The sequence below is a fragment of the Cetorhinus maximus genome, chromosome 23, assembly GCF_964194155.1.
Source record: "Cetorhinus maximus chromosome 23, sCetMax3.hap1.1, whole genome shotgun sequence".
Taxonomy (NCBI): domain Eukaryota; kingdom Metazoa; phylum Chordata; class Chondrichthyes; order Lamniformes; family Cetorhinidae; genus Cetorhinus; species Cetorhinus maximus.
Window position 1 is genome coordinate 19,238,403 of NC_135901.1, and position 18,296 is coordinate 19,256,698.

At 45.3% G+C, this 18,296-nt stretch overlaps 2 protein-coding genes across 3 annotated transcripts in view; both read right to left on the bottom strand.

Annotated features, from left to right (window-relative positions):
* Window positions 1-18,296, bottom strand: part of LOC144697271 (uncharacterized) — a 407,386-nt gene that overhangs the window by 235,594 nt on the left and 153,496 nt on the right. The gene's annotated exons all lie outside the window — the stretch shown is intronic.
* LOC144696988 (uncharacterized) lies at window positions 2,032-6,975 on the bottom strand. Its single transcript, XM_078568730.1, has 2 exons — window positions 6,877-6,975; window positions 2,032-5,258 (listed from the first exon to the last, which is right to left on the bottom strand). Exon 2 carries the CDS (start codon window positions 4,894-4,896, stop codon window positions 3,748-3,750), a length of 1,149 nt encoding a protein of 382 aa, XP_078424856.1. The 5' UTR covers window positions 4,897-5,258; window positions 6,877-6,975; the 3' UTR covers window positions 2,032-3,747.

Sequence of the window (18,296 nt, forward strand, 5' to 3'; positions counted from 1 at the left end):
GGCTGATGGTTATATTCTCTCTTGCTGGAGATGGTCATTGCTTGACACTTGTGTGGCGCAAATGTTACTTGCCACTTGTCAACCTTAGCATGGATATTGTCCAGGTCTTGCTGCATTTGGACATGGACTTCTTCAGTAGCTAAGTCATGAATGGTGCTGGAAATTGTGCAATCATCAGTGAAAATTCCCACTTCTGACCTATGATGGAAGTAAGGTCATTGATGAAGCAACTGAAGATGGTTGGGCCAAGGACACTACCCTGAGGAACTAGTGTAGTGATGTCCTGGATCTGGGATGACTGACATCCAACAACCACAACCATCTTCTTTTGTGCTAGGTATGACTCCACCCAGTGGAGAGTTTTCCCCCTGATTCCCATTGACTCCAGTTTTTCTAGGGCTCCTTAATGCCACATTCAGTCAAATGCAGCCTTGATGCCAAGGGCAGTCTTTCTCACCTCACCTTGGGAGTTCAGCTGTTTTGTCCATGTTTGAACCAAGGCTGTAATGAGGTCAGGAGCTGAGTGGCCTTGGCAGAAACCAAATTGGGCGTTGGTGAGCTGGTTATTGCTAAGCTAGTGCTGCTTGATAGCACTGTTGATGACCCCTTCCACTACTTTACTGATGATCAAGGGCAGACTGATGGGGCGGTAATTGGCCGGGTTGGATTTGTCCTGTTTTTTTGTGTACAGGACATACCTGGGCAATTTTCCACAAAGCTAGGTAGATGCCAGTGTTGTAGTTGTACTGGAACAGATTGGCTAGAGGCGTGGCAAGTTCTGGAGCACAAGTCTTCAGTACTTTTTCTGGAACATTGTCAGGGCCCATAGCTTTTGCACGATCCAGTGCCTTCAGCTGTTTCTTGATATCATGTGGAGTGAATCGAATTGGCTGAAGATTGGCATCGATAATGCTGGGGACATCTGAAGGAGGTCGGAATGGATCATCCACTCGGCACTTCTGGTTGAAGACTGTAGCAAATTCTTCAGCCTTACCTTTTGCACTGATGTGCTGGGCTCCCCCATCATTGAGGATGGGGATATTTGTGGAGCCTCCTCCTCCAGTGAGTTGCTTAATTGTCCACCACTATTCATGACTGGATGTGGCACGACTGCAGAGCTTAGATCTGATCCATTGGTTGTGGGATCGCTCAGCCCTGTCTATCACTTGCTGCTTATGCTGTTGGCATGCAAGTAGTCCTGTGTTGCAGCTTCACCAAGTTGACACCTCATTTTTAGGTATGCCTGGTGCTACTCCTGGCATGCCCTCCTGCACTCTCCATTGAACCAGGGTTGATCCACTGGCTTGATGGTAATGGTAGAGTGGGGGATATGTCGGGCCATGAAGTCACAGATTGTGTTCGAGCACATTTCAGCTGCTGCTGATGGCCCACAACACCTCATGGATACCCAGTCTTGAGTTGCTAGATCTGTTTGAAATCTATCCCATTTAGCACAGTGATAATGCCACACAACACCACGGAGGGTATCTTCAATGTGAAGGCCGGACTTTGCTTCCACAACTGTGCAGTGGTCACTCCAACTTATACTGCCATGGACAGATGCATCTGCAGCAGGCAGGTTGATGAGGATGAGGTCAAGTATGTTTTGCCCTCTTGTTGGTTTTCTCAGCACCTGCTGCAGACTCAGTCTCGCAGCTTTGCCCTTTAGGACTCAGCCAGCTTGGTCACTAATGGTGCCACCGAGCCATTCTTGATGATGGCACTCGAGTGAATCCCTTCCCACACTCAGAACAGGTGAACGGCCTCTTCCCAGTGTGAACTGGCTAATGTCTCAGCAGAGTGGATAACTGAGTGAATCCCTTCCCCCACACAGAGCAGGTGAACGTCCTCTACCCAGCGTGAACTGGCTGGTGTCTCCACAGATGGGATGATTCAGCGAATCCCTCACCCTCCCGATACTCTGCTAATTACTTTAAATGGAAACCCCTTGGTTATTGACCTTTCTTTAATGAAATAGGTCCTTCCTATCCACACTATCTGGGCCCCTCAGTTCTATACATCTCAGTTAAATCTCCCCTCAGCCTTCTCTGTTCCAAGGAAAACAATCCCAGTCTATCTGATCTTTCCTCACAGGTAAAATTCTCCAGTCCCGTCAACATCCTTGTAAATCTCCTCTGTGGTGTGAACGCATCCTTCCTGTAATGCAGTGACCAGAACTGTACTCTGTAATCTAGCTGTGGTCTAACCAGTGTTTTATTCAGCTCTAGTATAACCTCCCCGATCTTGTAATAAAAACAGAAAATGCTGGAAATGCTCAGCAGCTCTGGCAGCATCTGTGGAAAGAGAGGAGTTTCAGGTCTGTGATCTTTCATCGACAGAAAATGCTGGAAATATTCCCTGCTCCTGTATTCTGTGTCTCAGTTAATAATGGAAAGTATCCTGTCTGACTTTTTAATCACCTTATCTACCTCTCCTGTCACCTTCAGAGATCTGTGGACATGCATTCCAATGTCCCTCTGTTCCTCTACATTTCTCACTATCATACCAGTAATATTCTTTCCCCTTGCCGTGTATGCCCTCCTTAAATGTATTTATTACCTCACTGAGGTAATACTTCACTATTCTCCAGGCTAATCTCCACTTACTACATCCCTGCCCTCCTGATCAGTCTATTGATATCTTCCTGCAATCTACAGCTTTCTTCCTGACTGTCAACAACAAGGCTGGAAATGTCTTAATCATGCTCCCTATAAATCATTGATATATACCACAATAAGCATAATCCTCGTCCTAAGCCATCCAGAACCCAACTGGAAACAGTTTTCCAGTCACAGAAATACCACTTGACCATTCCCCTTTGCATCCTGCTGCACCAGCTGTTGACACTTCCTGCAGTTCTGATTGTCTAGGATACGAGGAGTGTCCTGGTTTTCCCAAATGGAACTGGATGTGCAGTCCATGGGACTGGGATGTCGTGCCATGTCTATTTATCTAATTATTATCTGACTTAAGAAAAATAAACTTACAATCAAAATAAATAAAGTTTCAGCGGCTACTCGCTAATCAGTTTCTTCCATTGTGCTGAAGTCGCCTTATTTTTATAGGGAGTTAAGTGAAATGTTTTTCTGAACTCTTATTATCTAAACACCTCAAAGTTTACATTACTGAAAAATTAAGACTTCTTCACTTTTAAAATTCCCTGTTAGTTAGATTCATCTTTATCTCCTAGATTTGATGAAACACTGACTGTAAATATAAGACAAATTATCAAATTGACTTCAGTTTTATGCTAATGTATCCAGTCTTACTTTTTAGTTGTTTAATGCGATGACCAAAACTGTACTCAGTACTCTAACTAGTGTTTCACACAATCCTAACATAATCTCCCTGCTTTTGTATTCTAGGCTCCAGACAAGAAAGGAAAGTGTCCCAAATGCTTTCTTGACTACCTGTCCATCCACATTCAGGGATCTGTGGATATGCACCCCAAGGTCCCTCTGTTCCTCTATACTTCTCAGCATTAACCCATTTATTGTCTTGTTGCCCTCCCAAATTCATTATCTCACACTGCTCCAGATTGAATTCCATTTGCCATTTTCCTGCCCATCTGACCAGTCCAATGATATCTTCCCGCAGTCCATGGCTTCCTTCCTCATTGTTAAACACACCAGCAGCTTTTGTATCATCTGCAAATTTCTTAATCGTTGCCCCTACATTTAAGTCTATATCATTGATATAAACCACAAAACTGTGGAACCCCATTGGAAACAGGTATCCAGACATGATTTAGTCCTGGATGTGATTAACAGCATCAATAACAGCAGAATCCAACCCCCGTTGTCGCATGTGAACTTGCTGGTGTCTCATCAGGTTGTTTGACTGAGCAAATCCCTTCCCACACATGGAGCAGGTGAACGGTCTCTCCCTCGTATGAACTCGCTGGTGTGTCAGCAGATTCCTTTTACTTTTAAATCTCTTCTCACAGTCAGAACATTTAAAAGGTCTCTGATCAGTGTGAACAAGTTGGTGTGTAGTGAGATGGGATGACTGAGTGAACCTGTTCCCACACAAGGGGCAAGTGTATGGTCTCTCCCCAGTGTGAACTCGCTGGTGTATCAGAAGGTCGGATGAATCAATGAATTCCTGCCCACATTCAGTGCAGGTGAACGGCCTCTCCCCAGTGTGAACTCGATGGTGTCTCACCAGGTGTGCTAACCGAGTGAATCCCTTCCCACAGATAGAGCAGGTGAACGGCCTCTCCCCAGTGTGAGTGTGTTGATGTTTCAGAAGATCTTTTTTGCTTTTAAATTTTTTCTCACACTGAGAACAATGGAACAGTCTCTGATCAGTGTGAACAAATTGGTGCTTCAGAAGGTGGGATGAACAAGTGAATCCCTTCCCACACACGGAGCAGATGAATGGCCTCTCCCCAGTCAGAGTGCGTTGGTGGTTTAGTAAATCCTTTTTACTTTTAAAGCTCTTCTCACAGTCAGAACATTTAAAAGGTCTCTTATCTGTATGAACAAGTTGGTGTGTCAGGAGGTGGGATGACTGAGTGAATCTCTTCCCACACAATGCGCAGGTGAATGGCCTCTCCCCAGTGTGAGAGCGTTGGTGTATCAGTAGATCCTTTCTGCTTTTAAAGCTCTTCTCACAGTCAGAACATTTAAATGGTCTTTGATCAGAGTGAACCTGCTGGTGAGTCCGGAGGGTTGATAATGCATTAAATCCCTTCCCACATTCAAGGCAGGTGAATGGCCTGTCACCAGTATGAACATGCTGGTGTGTGTAGAGGCTGGATGACTGAGTGAATCCCTTCCCACACACAGAGCAGGTGAATGGCCTCTCCCCAGTGTGAATACGTCGATGAGTTTCCAACTCAGATGGGTAATTGAATCCCTTCCCACAGTCCTCACATTTCCACGGTTTCTCCATGGTGTGGGTGTCCTTGTTTCTCTCCAGGTTTGACAATCAGTTGAAGCCTCATCCACACACAGAACACGTGTACAGTCCCTCCCTGCTGTGAATTGTGCACTTTTTTTTCAGGCTGTGTTACTGGTTAAAACTGTTTCCAATCAGTGCACTGGAACACTCTCACTCATGTGTGTATGTCTCAGTGCTATTCCAGTCGCAATGTTGTTTGTAATCTTCCCTTACAGTCAGGACAGACAAACATTTCAAATTCCAAATTCAAAGGCCGATGATATTCAGGTTCTGATGAATCGAGTGACTCTATCAGATCTTGACACGATGTTTGGTTTGAATTTCCCATCTGCAAATCGAACCCTCTGAATACCCTGTAAAAGGAGTTTACATTGAAATACTCAGAATATTCAAAAAACAAAGGCCATTCTGTCCAACTACTCTGCTGGTTTTTATACACCACATGCTTCTCCTCCCATTCCATGCACCTCATCTCATCCTTTCAGCTTATCTTTCTATTCCCATTTCCCTCAAGTACTCATCTAGTTTCCTTTCAAAATTATCGCAACGGTTTCCTGTGAGTTTCACATTGAAGTCTGAGTCAAGAAATTTCAAGTGAAAACATTCTCTCCATATGTACAAACCCATTGATCATTGTAAAGGTCTCTATCAGCTCACTGCTAACTCTTCCCTTTTCTAAAGGAAAAAGAAAGCTCCAACCTGTTCAATCTGTCATAACAGGAATATTTGTTTTGGTTTACAAAATTCATCACTGTCAATTCAGGATAGAAATTGAGAAGAGACAAACATTTCTCTTGATTTAAGTTTAAGTGTAAATCCTCCCCTTCGAACCCCCCTGTAAAAGGAGTTTCCAAAATCCATAATAAAAACAAAAACAGAAATACCTGGAAAAACTCAGCAGGTCTGGCAGCATCGGCGGAGAAGAGTATAGTTGATGTTTCGAGTCCCCATGACCCTTCAACAGAACCAAGTAAAAATAGGAGAGGGGTGAAATATAAGCTGGTTCAAGGTGGGGGGTGGGTGGGTGGTTGTTGGGACAAGCAGGCAGTGATAGGAGGAGATAACCAAAAGATGTCACAGGCAAAAGAACAAAGAGGTGTTGAAGGTGGTGATATTATCTAAAAGAATGTGCTAATTAAGAATGGATAGCAGGACAAGCAAGGTACAGATAGCTCTAGTGAGGGTGGGGTGAAATAAGACTAAAAGGGCATAAAAGGTATAGATAAATGATCGGTGGAATATTATTTAAAAATAATGGAAATAGATGGGAAAAGAAAAATCTATATAAATTATTGGAAAAAACAAAAAGGAGTGGGAAGAAAAGGAAAGGGGGTGGGGATGGAGGAGGGAGTTTAAGATCTAAAATTGTTGAACTCAATATTCAGTCCGGAAGGCTGTAAAGTGCCTAGTCGGAAGATGAGGTGCTGTTCCTCCAGTTTGCGTTGAGCTTCACTGGAACAATGCAGCAAGCCAAGGACAGACATGTGGGCAAAAGAGCACGGTGGAGTGTTAAAATGGCAAGCGACAGGGAGGTCTGGGTGATGCTTGCGGACAGACCGAAGGTGTTTTGCAAAGCCCATCCAAAATCCATCCCTGTCAGTCCAAGGTAGAAATTCACAACAAAAACAAAAACACCTGGAAAAACTCAGCAGGTCTGGCAGCATCGTTGGAGAGGAGCACAGTTGACGTTTCGAGTCCTCATGACCCTTCAACAGAACCAATTCACAATATTCTCTCCTGCTGACAGGGACAGGGATGACCGCGCATGCGCCCTGCTGCACATTGACCCGAGAAAGCTGGCGACCGTTAACCCGGGCCTGTGACCGGAGGAGGTCGGCAGCTTTGCTCGATTTGGTGTAAACGCGGGTCCGGCAGCTTCTAATTCGGGTCTAGAGACCGACACCTAGTGTTTGTGAAACATCCAGTCCATCCTCCGGCTCCATTTCTCTCCTCAGTTACACAGTTTCTTACCTTGTCCCCCGATCTTTCCTCCTTCAACTCCCGCAAGCCCCAGACTTCAGTCACAACGAAATTGCGCCTGCGCGCAGGGCGCCAGCCGGAAGGATGATCCTTCATTCCGATTGGTTGGAGGACCATCTCCACCCTCTCGGTCTACCAGACCCGCCCCCTCTTCCTATTGGCTCTGAGCTGCCGTCAATCACCCGGGCATTGTGACGGTTTCAAACGCCGAGAGCGGCCATAGAGATAAAAACAAAAAACTGCGGATGCTGGAATCCAAAACAAAAACAGAATTACCTGGAAAAACTCAGCAGGGCTGGCAGCATCGGCGGAGAAGAAAAGAGTTGACGTTTCGAGTCCTCATGACCTTCAACAGAAGTTTTTCCAGGTAATTCTGTTTTTGTTTTGAGAGCGGCCACAGACTCAGCTTGACTTGCTGATTCTTTGCCGCATTTTCTGTTCGGGAATTAGAGCTAGAGATGGAATGTCTACGGAGAGGGAAACAGAGTAAATGTTTCAGGTCGCTAAATTTTTATACAAGCTGGAAGAATTTAGAGATTTAGTTGTTTTCCAGCATGTACGGAGTCAGGGAAATGAGAAGGGGAGAGGAGAAAAGAACAAACGGACTTGTGGTGGGATGGAAGGCTGGAGTGATTAAATGACAAAGCGGATGATGCAAGGGAACACTGGGTGATAAGGAGATAAGTAAATAAATTAATGGGACAAGTGAAGAGACAAAAGACAGGACCAGAGGAGGTATGAATGATAACAGAACAATTAAAGCACCCACTGTCTGAAAAAATGGGAGTGGTGATGATGATCTGAAATTGTTGAAATTAATGTTGAGTCCAGAAGGTTGTAAAGTGATAGATCAAAGATGAGCTGCTGTTCCTCGAGTTTCCTTTGAGACTCATTGGAACAGTGCAGGAGGCTGAGGACATAGAGGTCAGAACTGAAGTGAGGCAGAGAAATAAAATAGTAAATGTTCAGAAGCTCAGTATCACACTTGCAAACTGGATGGCGATGTTCCACAAAGCAGTCACCCAATCTGATTTAATCTCCTCAGTGTAGGGGAGATGGCATCATGAGTACTGAAAACACGATACTAAATTGCAACAAGTACAAGGAAATCACTGTGCCACCTGGAAAGTGTGTTGAGGGCCTGGAATGTAGGAAGGGAGGAGGTGAAAGGGTGGGCGCAGCATCTGCTGTGCTTGCATGGACATGATTCACAGTGATGTTCATAAGAAGAACAGAAATAGGAGCAGCGGGAGACCATATGGCCACTTGAGCCTCTGCACCATTAAATGATCTTCCACGTTAACTCCACTTTTCTGCCCTATCCCCAAATCCATTGATTCCCCAGTATCCAAACATTCATGGATTTGCATCTGGAATATATTCAAGACAGAAAATAATTTGCAAGTGCTCCCGATCACTGCTCAGCAATCATATTAACTGAACTTTAGTCTGGTGTAGTGTCACCGCACTGAAATTTTGTCTTTCTCTGATGCGTTATACTTAATGCCATAATTGACAGATTAAGAGTGAAACAGCCACCGTTTCACTGTAAGGAGAAGAAACAACTTTGTAACTACTCCATAATGTTATAGTCTGGCTCATTAGATCTGGTTATTCCATCCCATTTTATATTCATCTCATGGGAAAATGAGTAAAATACTGAAACATACACGCTTTTGGGGAAAATGGTGAGTTTGCTGCTCAGATTAGCTCAGGTCTCCATATTATAAGATAGATCTAAAAGGACTGGAGAAGATGCAAGAAAGAATTACCAGAGCTGGCAGGTTACACCCATTAAGAAAGGTTGGACAGGCTGTAAATGATCTCTCTGGAAAAGAGAGTGAAGGATGACCTGATCCTTTAAGATTATGAAAGGGTTTGACAGGATAGACCAATGGAAGATGTTTTGACTTGCAGACAGAATGAGAATAAATATCATTTAATTTAGTCACTAATAAATTTAATATGCAGTTCCAAAGCAACATTTTAAACCAGAAATTAAAAACAGAAAACATTGGAAATACTCAGCATATCTGTGGATGGAGACAGAAGATTAATATTTAAATCTGTGCACAGATACAGTCCAGTTCTGATGAAAGATCATGGGCCTGAAATGTAAACTGTTTCTCTCTTCACAAATGCTACCAGATCTGCTGAGTATTTCCAGAATTTTCTGTTTTTAATTAAGATTTGAAGCATCCACAGTATTTTGCTTTTCTCTAACTGGAGAGTGTTGAAATGAACTCCATGTGATATCAAGAAACAGCTAAAGACACTGGATACTGCAAAGGGTATGGGCTCTGACAATATTCCGGCAATAGTACTGAAGACTTGCACTCCAGAGCTTTCCGTGTCCCTAGCCAAGCTGTTCCAGTACAGCTACAACACTGGCATCCATCTGGCAATGACGAAAATTCCCCAGGTATGTCCTGTACACAAAAAGCAGGACAAATTGAAGCCGTCCAATTACCGCCCCATCTGTCTATTCTCAATAGTAAATCATCAGTAAAGCAATGGAAGGGCTCATCAACAGTGTTATCAAGCGGCACCTGCTTAGCTATAATCTGGTCATTGACACCAAGTTTGGCTACCGCCAGGGCCACTCAGCTCCTGACCTCATTAAAACCTTGGTTCAAACAATGACAAAAGTGCTGAACTCCCGAGGTGAGGTGAGAGTGACTGCCGTTGACATCAAGGCCGCATTCGATAGTGTGTGGCATCAGGTAGCCCGAGCAAAACTGAAGTCAATGGGAATCAGGGGGAAAACTCCCTGCTGTTTGGAGTCATATCTAGAACAAAGGAAGATGATTGTGGTTGTTGGAGGTCAGTCATCTCAGCTCCAGGACATCACTGCCGGCTGAGCCGAGGACACTACCTCAGCTGCTTCATCAATGGCCTTCCTTCCATCATAAGGTCAGAAGTGGGGATGTTCGCTGATGACTGCACAATGTTCAGCACCATTTGCGACTCCTCAGATATTGAAGCAGTCCATGTTCAAATGCAGAAAGACCTGGACAATATCCAGGCTTGACTGACAAGTGGGAAGTAACATTCGCGCGACACAAGTGCCAGGCAATCACCATCTCCAACAAGAGAGAATCTAACCATCACCCCTTTACATTCAATGGCATTACCATCGCTGAATCCCCCACTATCAACATCTTGGGGGTTACCATTGACCAGAAACTGAACAGGACTAGCCATACAAATACTGTGGTTACAAGAGCAGGTCAGAGGCTAGGAATCCTGTGGCAATGACTCACCTCCTGACTCCATCATCTACAAGCCAAAAATCAGGAGTGTGATGAAGTACTCTCCACTTGCCTGAATTAGTGCAGCTCCCACAACACTCAAGAAGCTCAACGCCATCCAGGACAAAGCAGCCCACTTGATTGGTACCACATCCACAAATATTCACTCCCTCCACCACTGACGCACAGTAGCAGAAGTGTGTACCATCTACAAGATGCACTGCAAGAACTCACCAAGGCTCCTTGGACAGCACCTTCCAAACCCACAACCACTACCATCTAGAAGGACAAGGGTAGCAGATACATGGGAACACCACCACCTGGAATTTCCCTTCCAGGCCACTTACCATCCTGACTTGGAAATATATTGCTGTTCCTTCACTGCCGCTGGGTCAAAATCCTGGAACTCTCTCCCTAACAGCACTGTGGGTGTATCTACACCACATGGACTGCAGTGGTTCAAGAAGCCAGCTCACCACCACCTTCTCAAGGGCAATTAGGGATGGGAAATAAATGCTGGCCTAGCCAGCGATGCCCATATCCATTGAATGAATAAAAAAAAGATCGTGAAACTAACCACCAGAAGGATTTGTGATTCCCGCCTGAGCTGGAAATTCTTGGATAAAATCCCACTCTGCAAAGATAATTTCCCAGCTGAATATGGAAAAAGATTTACTCAGTCATCCGATTTACTGACACAACAGCACATTCACACTTGAGGAAGGAGAATCAGACACATTGTGTGTGCAAAAGCATTCACTCAGTTTCACTCCCAACTTTAAAAGCTCAACACTTTTGATCCACGACTAGTCCATTCTTATTGGCGAGGGACAGTTAAACTCTTGTGTCTATGGAAAAAAAATCACTTGTTCACCCCAGCTGCTGAGGCTCCAGTGAGTCCACATCTAACTGTAGGGATTTGTTCTGCTGTTAATCAGACCCAGGACAGAACTATGGTGGAGGGCCCGTGCTCTTTAGTTGCTGTGTCAATTGATTTAGTAAATTTGTACCTTGGACAAATGGCTCCAATTGTAATCGGAATTCTGATCGCAAATCACAATTTTCTATTCAACAATGTCTGATCTCAATGGCGTGGCTCCTGCCCAGCGTTCACTGCGAGTAAGAATGTGCCCTAGCCACACGACAGGAGCGCCCCGCGCAGGCGCAGTTCCCGACTGAGAGTAGAGCATGGCAGTGCAGGCTGTCAATGAAGTTGCAAAGAACGGGGAAGAAACAATCGAGTGCAGTTGAGTAATGGAGTCGGTGGGTGAGCGGGGAGGATTAGAGCCAGCGGAATGGACGGAAGGCTTCATAAATACCACGTGGAGGCTTCAAACCCCGAATAAAAAGTTACCGGTCCCGCATTAGCACCCAAAGGACTATCAGCCTCCCGCTTACAAGCCCACGTTACCGGCCGCCATCTTGAAAAGCGGCAATATGCAGGAGAGCGCATGCGCTGTGATCCTGATCCAGGAGACAGGAGGAAAGTCGGTTGCCAACCCTCCAGAATTGGACTGGAGTCTCCAGGGGCTGAAGATCAATCTCCAGGACACTGCTGTGTGCAACCCTGGAGAAATATCTTAAGGGCATTAAAAAAGATTGTTTTAATTCGTAATTTTCTTTGAATATTTCTCTTTACAAAAATATTGACAGTGGGACAAATCATCATCCAATTGCGTCACGAGACATTTTCCTTTCCAATTGGCCTGAGAAGGCAGTGTGTCACAAGGAAGGATATGTTAGCCGACTAATGGCTGGAGCATGGGGACAAGTCATGTGATGGAACCTTCAGGAATACATTTAATCAGAGTTGGCAACCCTAGAGTAGAGAATGTTGTGAATTTCTATCCTGGACTGACAGTGATGGTTTCCATAACCTTACAGGGCACTGGAATTGGAGGATTGATAGACGGGAAACTCAAACCAAACATCACATCAAGATCTGACAGTCACTTGATTCATCAGAAACTGAATATCAGCAGCATCTGAATGTGGAAAGTAAAAAAGGTTTGTCTGCTCTGTTTGTGGGAGAAAATTTCAGATATCAATGTGACTGGAAAAGCATCAAAACACACAAACCCTGGTTAGACCACACCTGGAGAACTGTGTTCAGTTCTGGACAAACATCAGGAAGGATAGAATGGCCTTGGAGGGAGTGTAGCACAGTTTTACCTGAGTGATATCCAAACTCCAAGGGTTAAATTACAGAAGAGGATTACACAAAAGAGTCATTATGGCACAGAGGAGACCATTCAGCCCATTGAATCCATGCCATTTTCCTGGAGCAATCCAGTCAGTCCCATTCCCCTGCCCCTGTTCTATCCCCATATCCTTGCAGGTTTAGTTCCCTCAAGTGTCTGTCCAATTTCCTTTTGAGATCATTCATCATGTTCATTTCCACCTCCCTCATCGGCAGCAAGTTTTGGGTCGTTACCACTCACTGTGTAAAAACATTCTTCCTCACATCTCCTGTACCTTTTGCCCAAAACCTTTACATCTGTGTCCCTGAGTCCTTGTACAATCAGCTGATGGGAACAGCCTTTCTTTGTCCACCTTATCTAAACCTGTCAGAATCTTGTGCACCTCAATTAAATCCCATCTCAACCTCCTGTACTGAAACCATTCTGGTAAATCTCCTCTGCACCTTCTCAAGGACCTTCACATCCTTCCTAACGTCTGGTGACCAGAAGTGAAAACAATACTCGAATTGTAGCCTAACCAGAGCTTTTTAAAGATTCAGCATAACTTCCTGTTTTTGTTCTCAATATCACTATTTATGTAGCTCAAGATCCAATCAGCTTTGCTAAATTCTCTCTTAATACATCCTGTCACCTTCAGAGATCAAAGCACATGAACCCCCAGGTCCCTCTGTCCATGCACACTCTTTAGAACTGAGCCATGAATTATATCTTCCCTCTCCCTATCCCTTCTGCCAAAATGCAGCACCTCGCGATGAGCGTTGTAATCCCGGAAACCCGGGAATTTAGAAGATGAAGAAGTGATTTGATTAAAATTTTTGGGATATTAATTGGAACTGACAGGGTAGACAGAAAGAAACTATATCCACTGGTTGGGGAATCTAGGATGAGTGGGCGGAGTCTAAACATAGAATTAAGTTCCAGCACATTTTCAGGAAGAGAGTTCCCGATCCTGACAACTCTCTGTTGTGCAGAAACTGCTGAACTCGATGCTGAGTCGGGAAGGTTGTAAAGTGACAAATCGAAAGATGAGCTCTGTTCCTCGAGCTCCCCTTGAGCTTCGTTGGAACAGTTCAGGAGGTCAAGGACAGAGAGGTCAGAGTGGGAGTGGGACGGAGAAGTTAAATGATAAGTGACCGGAACCTCGGGGTCCAGCATGTGCTCAACATGGTCAAATCCTTGATAAAATCCTGGCAGTATAACATCTAATTTCCTTTTGAAATGATTAATCGCCTCTGCTTCCACCACCTTCGTGGGCTGTGAGTTCCAGGTTATTATCGTAGAAACATGCTCTCAGAGGTTTCTTAGTCAAACAAATTAAGCTTTATATAGACAAGAGCTTCTGTGGCTGCTCGTATCCAGCCAGCCCCTCATACAACCACTTCCTAGGAAACTCCTCCCCTAGAATTTATTCTCCTGCGCTAGCTACACATTGGTTGAACAAATCACGTGATCCTATTTGCTGTGAAAAAAGTTCTACCTCATATCCCCTCCTGCATCTCTTGCCCAAAACCTGTATCCTTGTACCATCAGCTAATGGAAAAGGATTTTCTTTGCCTACCTTATTCTAAACCTTTCATAATCTTGTACACCGCTATTAAATATCCCCTGCTCCAAAGAGAACACCCCCAGATTTTCCAACCTAACCTTGTAGCTAAAATCCTTCATCTCTGGAACCATTCTGGTAAATCTCCTCTGCACCTTATCAAGGCCCCTCACATTCTTCCTAAAGACTGGGGACCAGAACTGGATGCAATACTCTAGTTGTGACCTAACCAAAACTCTATAACATAAGAACATAAGAACCAGGAGCGGGAATAGGCAATTCAGCCTCTCGAGCCTGCCCCGCCATTCAATACAATCATGGCAGATCATCTTCTCGGCCTCAACTCCAATTTCCCGCCCTCTCCCCCTAACCTTTCAACCCGTTACTAATTAAAAATCTGTCTATCTCCTCCTTAAATTTATTCAGCGTCCTGGCATCCACTGCACTCTGGGATAGTGAATTCCACAGATTCACGACCCTTTGAGAAAAGTAATTCCTCCTCATCTCTGATTTAAATCTACCACTCCTTAACCTAAAACTATGACCTCTCGTTCTACAATGCCCCACAAGGGGAAACATCCGCTCCACATCTACTTTGTCTATCCCCTTAGCATCTTATATACCTCAATTAGATCTTCTCTCATCCTTCTAAACTCTGGTGAGTATAGGCCTAAACTGCTCAATCTCTCCTCATAAGACAAGCCCCGCATCTCTGGAATCAATCTAGTGAACCTCCTCTGAACCGCCTCCAGTGCAACTATATCCTTCCTCAAGTAAGGGGACCAAAACTGTGCACAGTACTCCAGGTGCGGTCTCACCAATGCCTTGTACAGTTGCAACAACACTTCCCTATTTTTATACTCTATTCCTTTTGCAATAAATGCTAAAATTCCATTTGCCTTCCTTATAAGTGCCAAAATAATGCCCCTGTTTTTGTACTCAGTGCCTCTATTTATGAACCCCAAGGCCCCATATGCTTCACTGACTACCCCTCAATCTGTCCTGCCATAAGAAATTAGTCCCACAAATAGTTTAATCATCACCCATACTCAGAAAGCCTATATAATGATACAAGATTTAAAACAGTTCCTGTACTATGTGCCCTGAATACCATACACCCACCCCCAAGGTTATGTCATCCCATCTACAAGCAACTTGATGTTCGGATGATAAGGGAATTATCCAGGATTTCAGAAGTCAGAGATAGGTGTACTGTGACCACCCAGTAGCCAAGACCCCGGTGTTAAGGCAGTTTTGCAAAACACTGTGATCGTTCCTGTGATAGTGACACCAGTAAAAAGGGTGGAGGGAAGAGAGTGACTGGGCTGGAATAGGCCCACAGCTGGCGCGGTCGCTGGGAAGCTCTGAGACATGGAGAATATGTGGGAACAGGACGAGGCTGTGAGGCAGCAATGGACAGGAATCTTCAGTAAAAGAAATAAAAGGCAGAGAGATGAAATCCTGGAACAACAAGAAGGAGTGAAATCCAGAAAAGAGATGGTGGACGCACTGATCGAGAGAAAGGGAATGGTCAGTGAGATTATTCAGCAGAATAAGATTGAGGTGAAAAGTCAGAACGTGTCTAAAGCTGTTCCCTGTGTGATGTAAGGAGGGTTTTTATTGAATCAGGTACAAGGCCAGGAGGACATTGAAAAACAATAGAGAGTCCAACAATAGAGAGCCCAAAGAGTCTGGAGGAGGGACAGTTAATAAACCCTCGGAGTCACAGGGCCAGGAGGCTATTGAAAAACAATAGAGAGCCCAAAGGGTCTGGAGAGGGAGGGTTAATAATCCCAGGGAGTCACAGGCTGCACAAACTTCAAGTGTGAGCCTGGACCCATTTTAAAACAGTGAACAAATAAATCCCTGATTTTACTGAGACTCTTTTCTGTGTCCCAGCTCCTGTAAATACTGACTGGAAAGGGAACAGAATCTCAGGAGGCTCCACTCAGCTGACTGCTCGTGTGGAAGGGATCTCCGATCAGATTAATGTGCTTCTGCTGTGAGTATTTAATAAAGTGTCTGAACCTCTCATTGTACTTCCTGTCCAATATCCCCCTCATCCATGGATCTTCTGTTTTACCAACTGGGGAAAAAAAATTGCCTAAGGTAAAAGCAAAAAACTGCGAATGCTGGAAATCTGAAACAAAAACAGAAATTGCTGGAAAATCTCGGCAGGTCTAACAACACCTGTGGAGAGAGAAACAGAGTTTACGTTTCGAGTCCATATGACCCTTCTTCAGAGCTGGTGTTGAAAAAAATTGCCTGTTCACTGATTGGCCTCAATGGTGGCAGGATTACCCAGAATCCCTCATGGGTCAGAAAGCTCCCGTCAATGAGAACAGGAACCCAGAGCGCCGGCGTGGGGGCCAGGCTGTGCTCAGAGCATGCTCAGTGCGGCTGGTGGAGACGACTGGGGTGGAACGGACAGCTCAGGAGGCTGGAGGAGATTGTGGATGCACGAGAGGAATTGGAGCCAGGGGTGGGCCAGAATTCAATGATCTCAGATAATCCTGGAAGCCTGAATGGCTGGGATGACCACGGCCGTCAGGGAGCACAGGGGATGATGGTGAACAAGACTTGGTGCAAGTAAGGACATGAGCTGCTGAGTTTGGGGTGACCTCCAGTTTCTATGGAGTTGAATGTGGGAGACCAACAAGATGCACATTTGAATAGTCCAGTTTAGAGAGAACAAAGGAATGGATGAGTTTCAGCAGCAGATGAACTGAGGCAGTGACACAGCTGGGCAATGTTACTGAGGTGGAAATGGGTGGTTTTAGTGATTTGTAGTCAGAAGCTCAGCTTGGGTTGAAGTATGACAACAAGATTGTGAACAGTCTGGTTCAGCCTCAGCTGCAAGAGGGATGGAGTCGGTGATTAGGGAGTGGAGACAATGGCTTTCATCTTCCCAACATTTAAATGGAGGAAATTTCTGCTCATCCAGTACTGGATGTCAGACAAGTCAGGACGGTGTGTGAGTTGGAGGTGATCGTGTTCACTGACACCTGTTACCTTCATCCTTCTAGGTGGTGGACGTTAAGGGTTTGGGATATTCTGCCAAAGTTCTGGTTGAGCTGAAGATGTATTAAACACATCTTCAGCCCCTGCACCTCCCACCTCTCTCTCTCTCCTCCCATAGAGACCAGAGTCTCGTGTAGCCCAGACCGGTCGCAGGTTCCCTTCCCTGAAGGACATTAGTGAACCAGTTGGGTTTTGATGACAATCCAACAGTTTTCATGGTCACTTTTCCCTTGTGCCGGCCCCAAACATTACCAGATTCATTCAGCTCAATTTCACAACCTGTTTTTGTGGGTTCTCTCTCACTCCCTTTTCTCTGTTTTAAATTAGTTTCACAGGGAATTAGAAGGGGAGGATTTGCAGTCGGGAAACAGAAACAAAGCATCACAGCAGAATCTGACATTCGCCTGATTTATCGTAACCTGAATATCATTTGATTTTGAACGTGGAAGGAAAAAGCACCATTCACAGTGGAGAGAAATTGTACACATGTCCTGTGTGTGGATAAGGCTTTGGACAATCATCTGACCTGTCAAGACATAAGCGCAGCCACACTGGGGAGAAACCGTGGAAATGTGGGGACTGTGGGAAGGGATTCAGATTCCTGTCTGAGCTGGAAGAGCATCGGCGCAGTCACACTGGGGAGAGGCCGTTCACCTGCTCCACGTGTGGGAAGGGATTCACTCAGTCATCCCACTTGCTGAGCCACCAGCGAGTTCACAGTGAAGAGAGACCTTTCAAATGCCCAGACTGCGGGAAGTGCTTTAAATGTTCCTGGGAGATGATGTCCCATCAACGTGTTCACACTGACAGGAGACCATTTAAATGCTCTCAATGTGGAACTGTGTTCAGGGGATCATCCCAACTCACTGTACGCCAGCAAATTCACACTGGGGAGAGGCCATTCACCTGCCCCCAGTGTGGGAAGGGATTCACTCAGTTATCTAGCCTGCTGAGACACCAGCAAGTTCACACGGGGGAGAGGCTGTTCATCTGCTCCGAGTGTGGGAAGGGTTTCACTCAGTCATCCCACCTGCTGAGACACCAGCAAGTTCACACAGTGGAGAGACTGTTCATCTGCTCTGAGTTGTGGGAAGGGATTCACTGAGTCACACAGCCTGCTAACGCACCAGCAAGTTCACACTGGGGAACGGCCATTCACCTGCCCTCAGTGTGGGAAGAGATTCACTACCTCATCCCACCTGCTGAGACACCAACGAGTTCACACTGGGGAGAGACCATTCACCTGCCCTCAGTGTGGGAAAAGATTCACTACCTCATCCCACTTGTTGAGACACCAGCGAGTTCACACTGGGGAGAGGCCATTTACCTGCCCCCAGTGTGGGAAGGGATTCACTCAGTTATCAAGCCTGCTGACACACCAGCAAATTCACACTG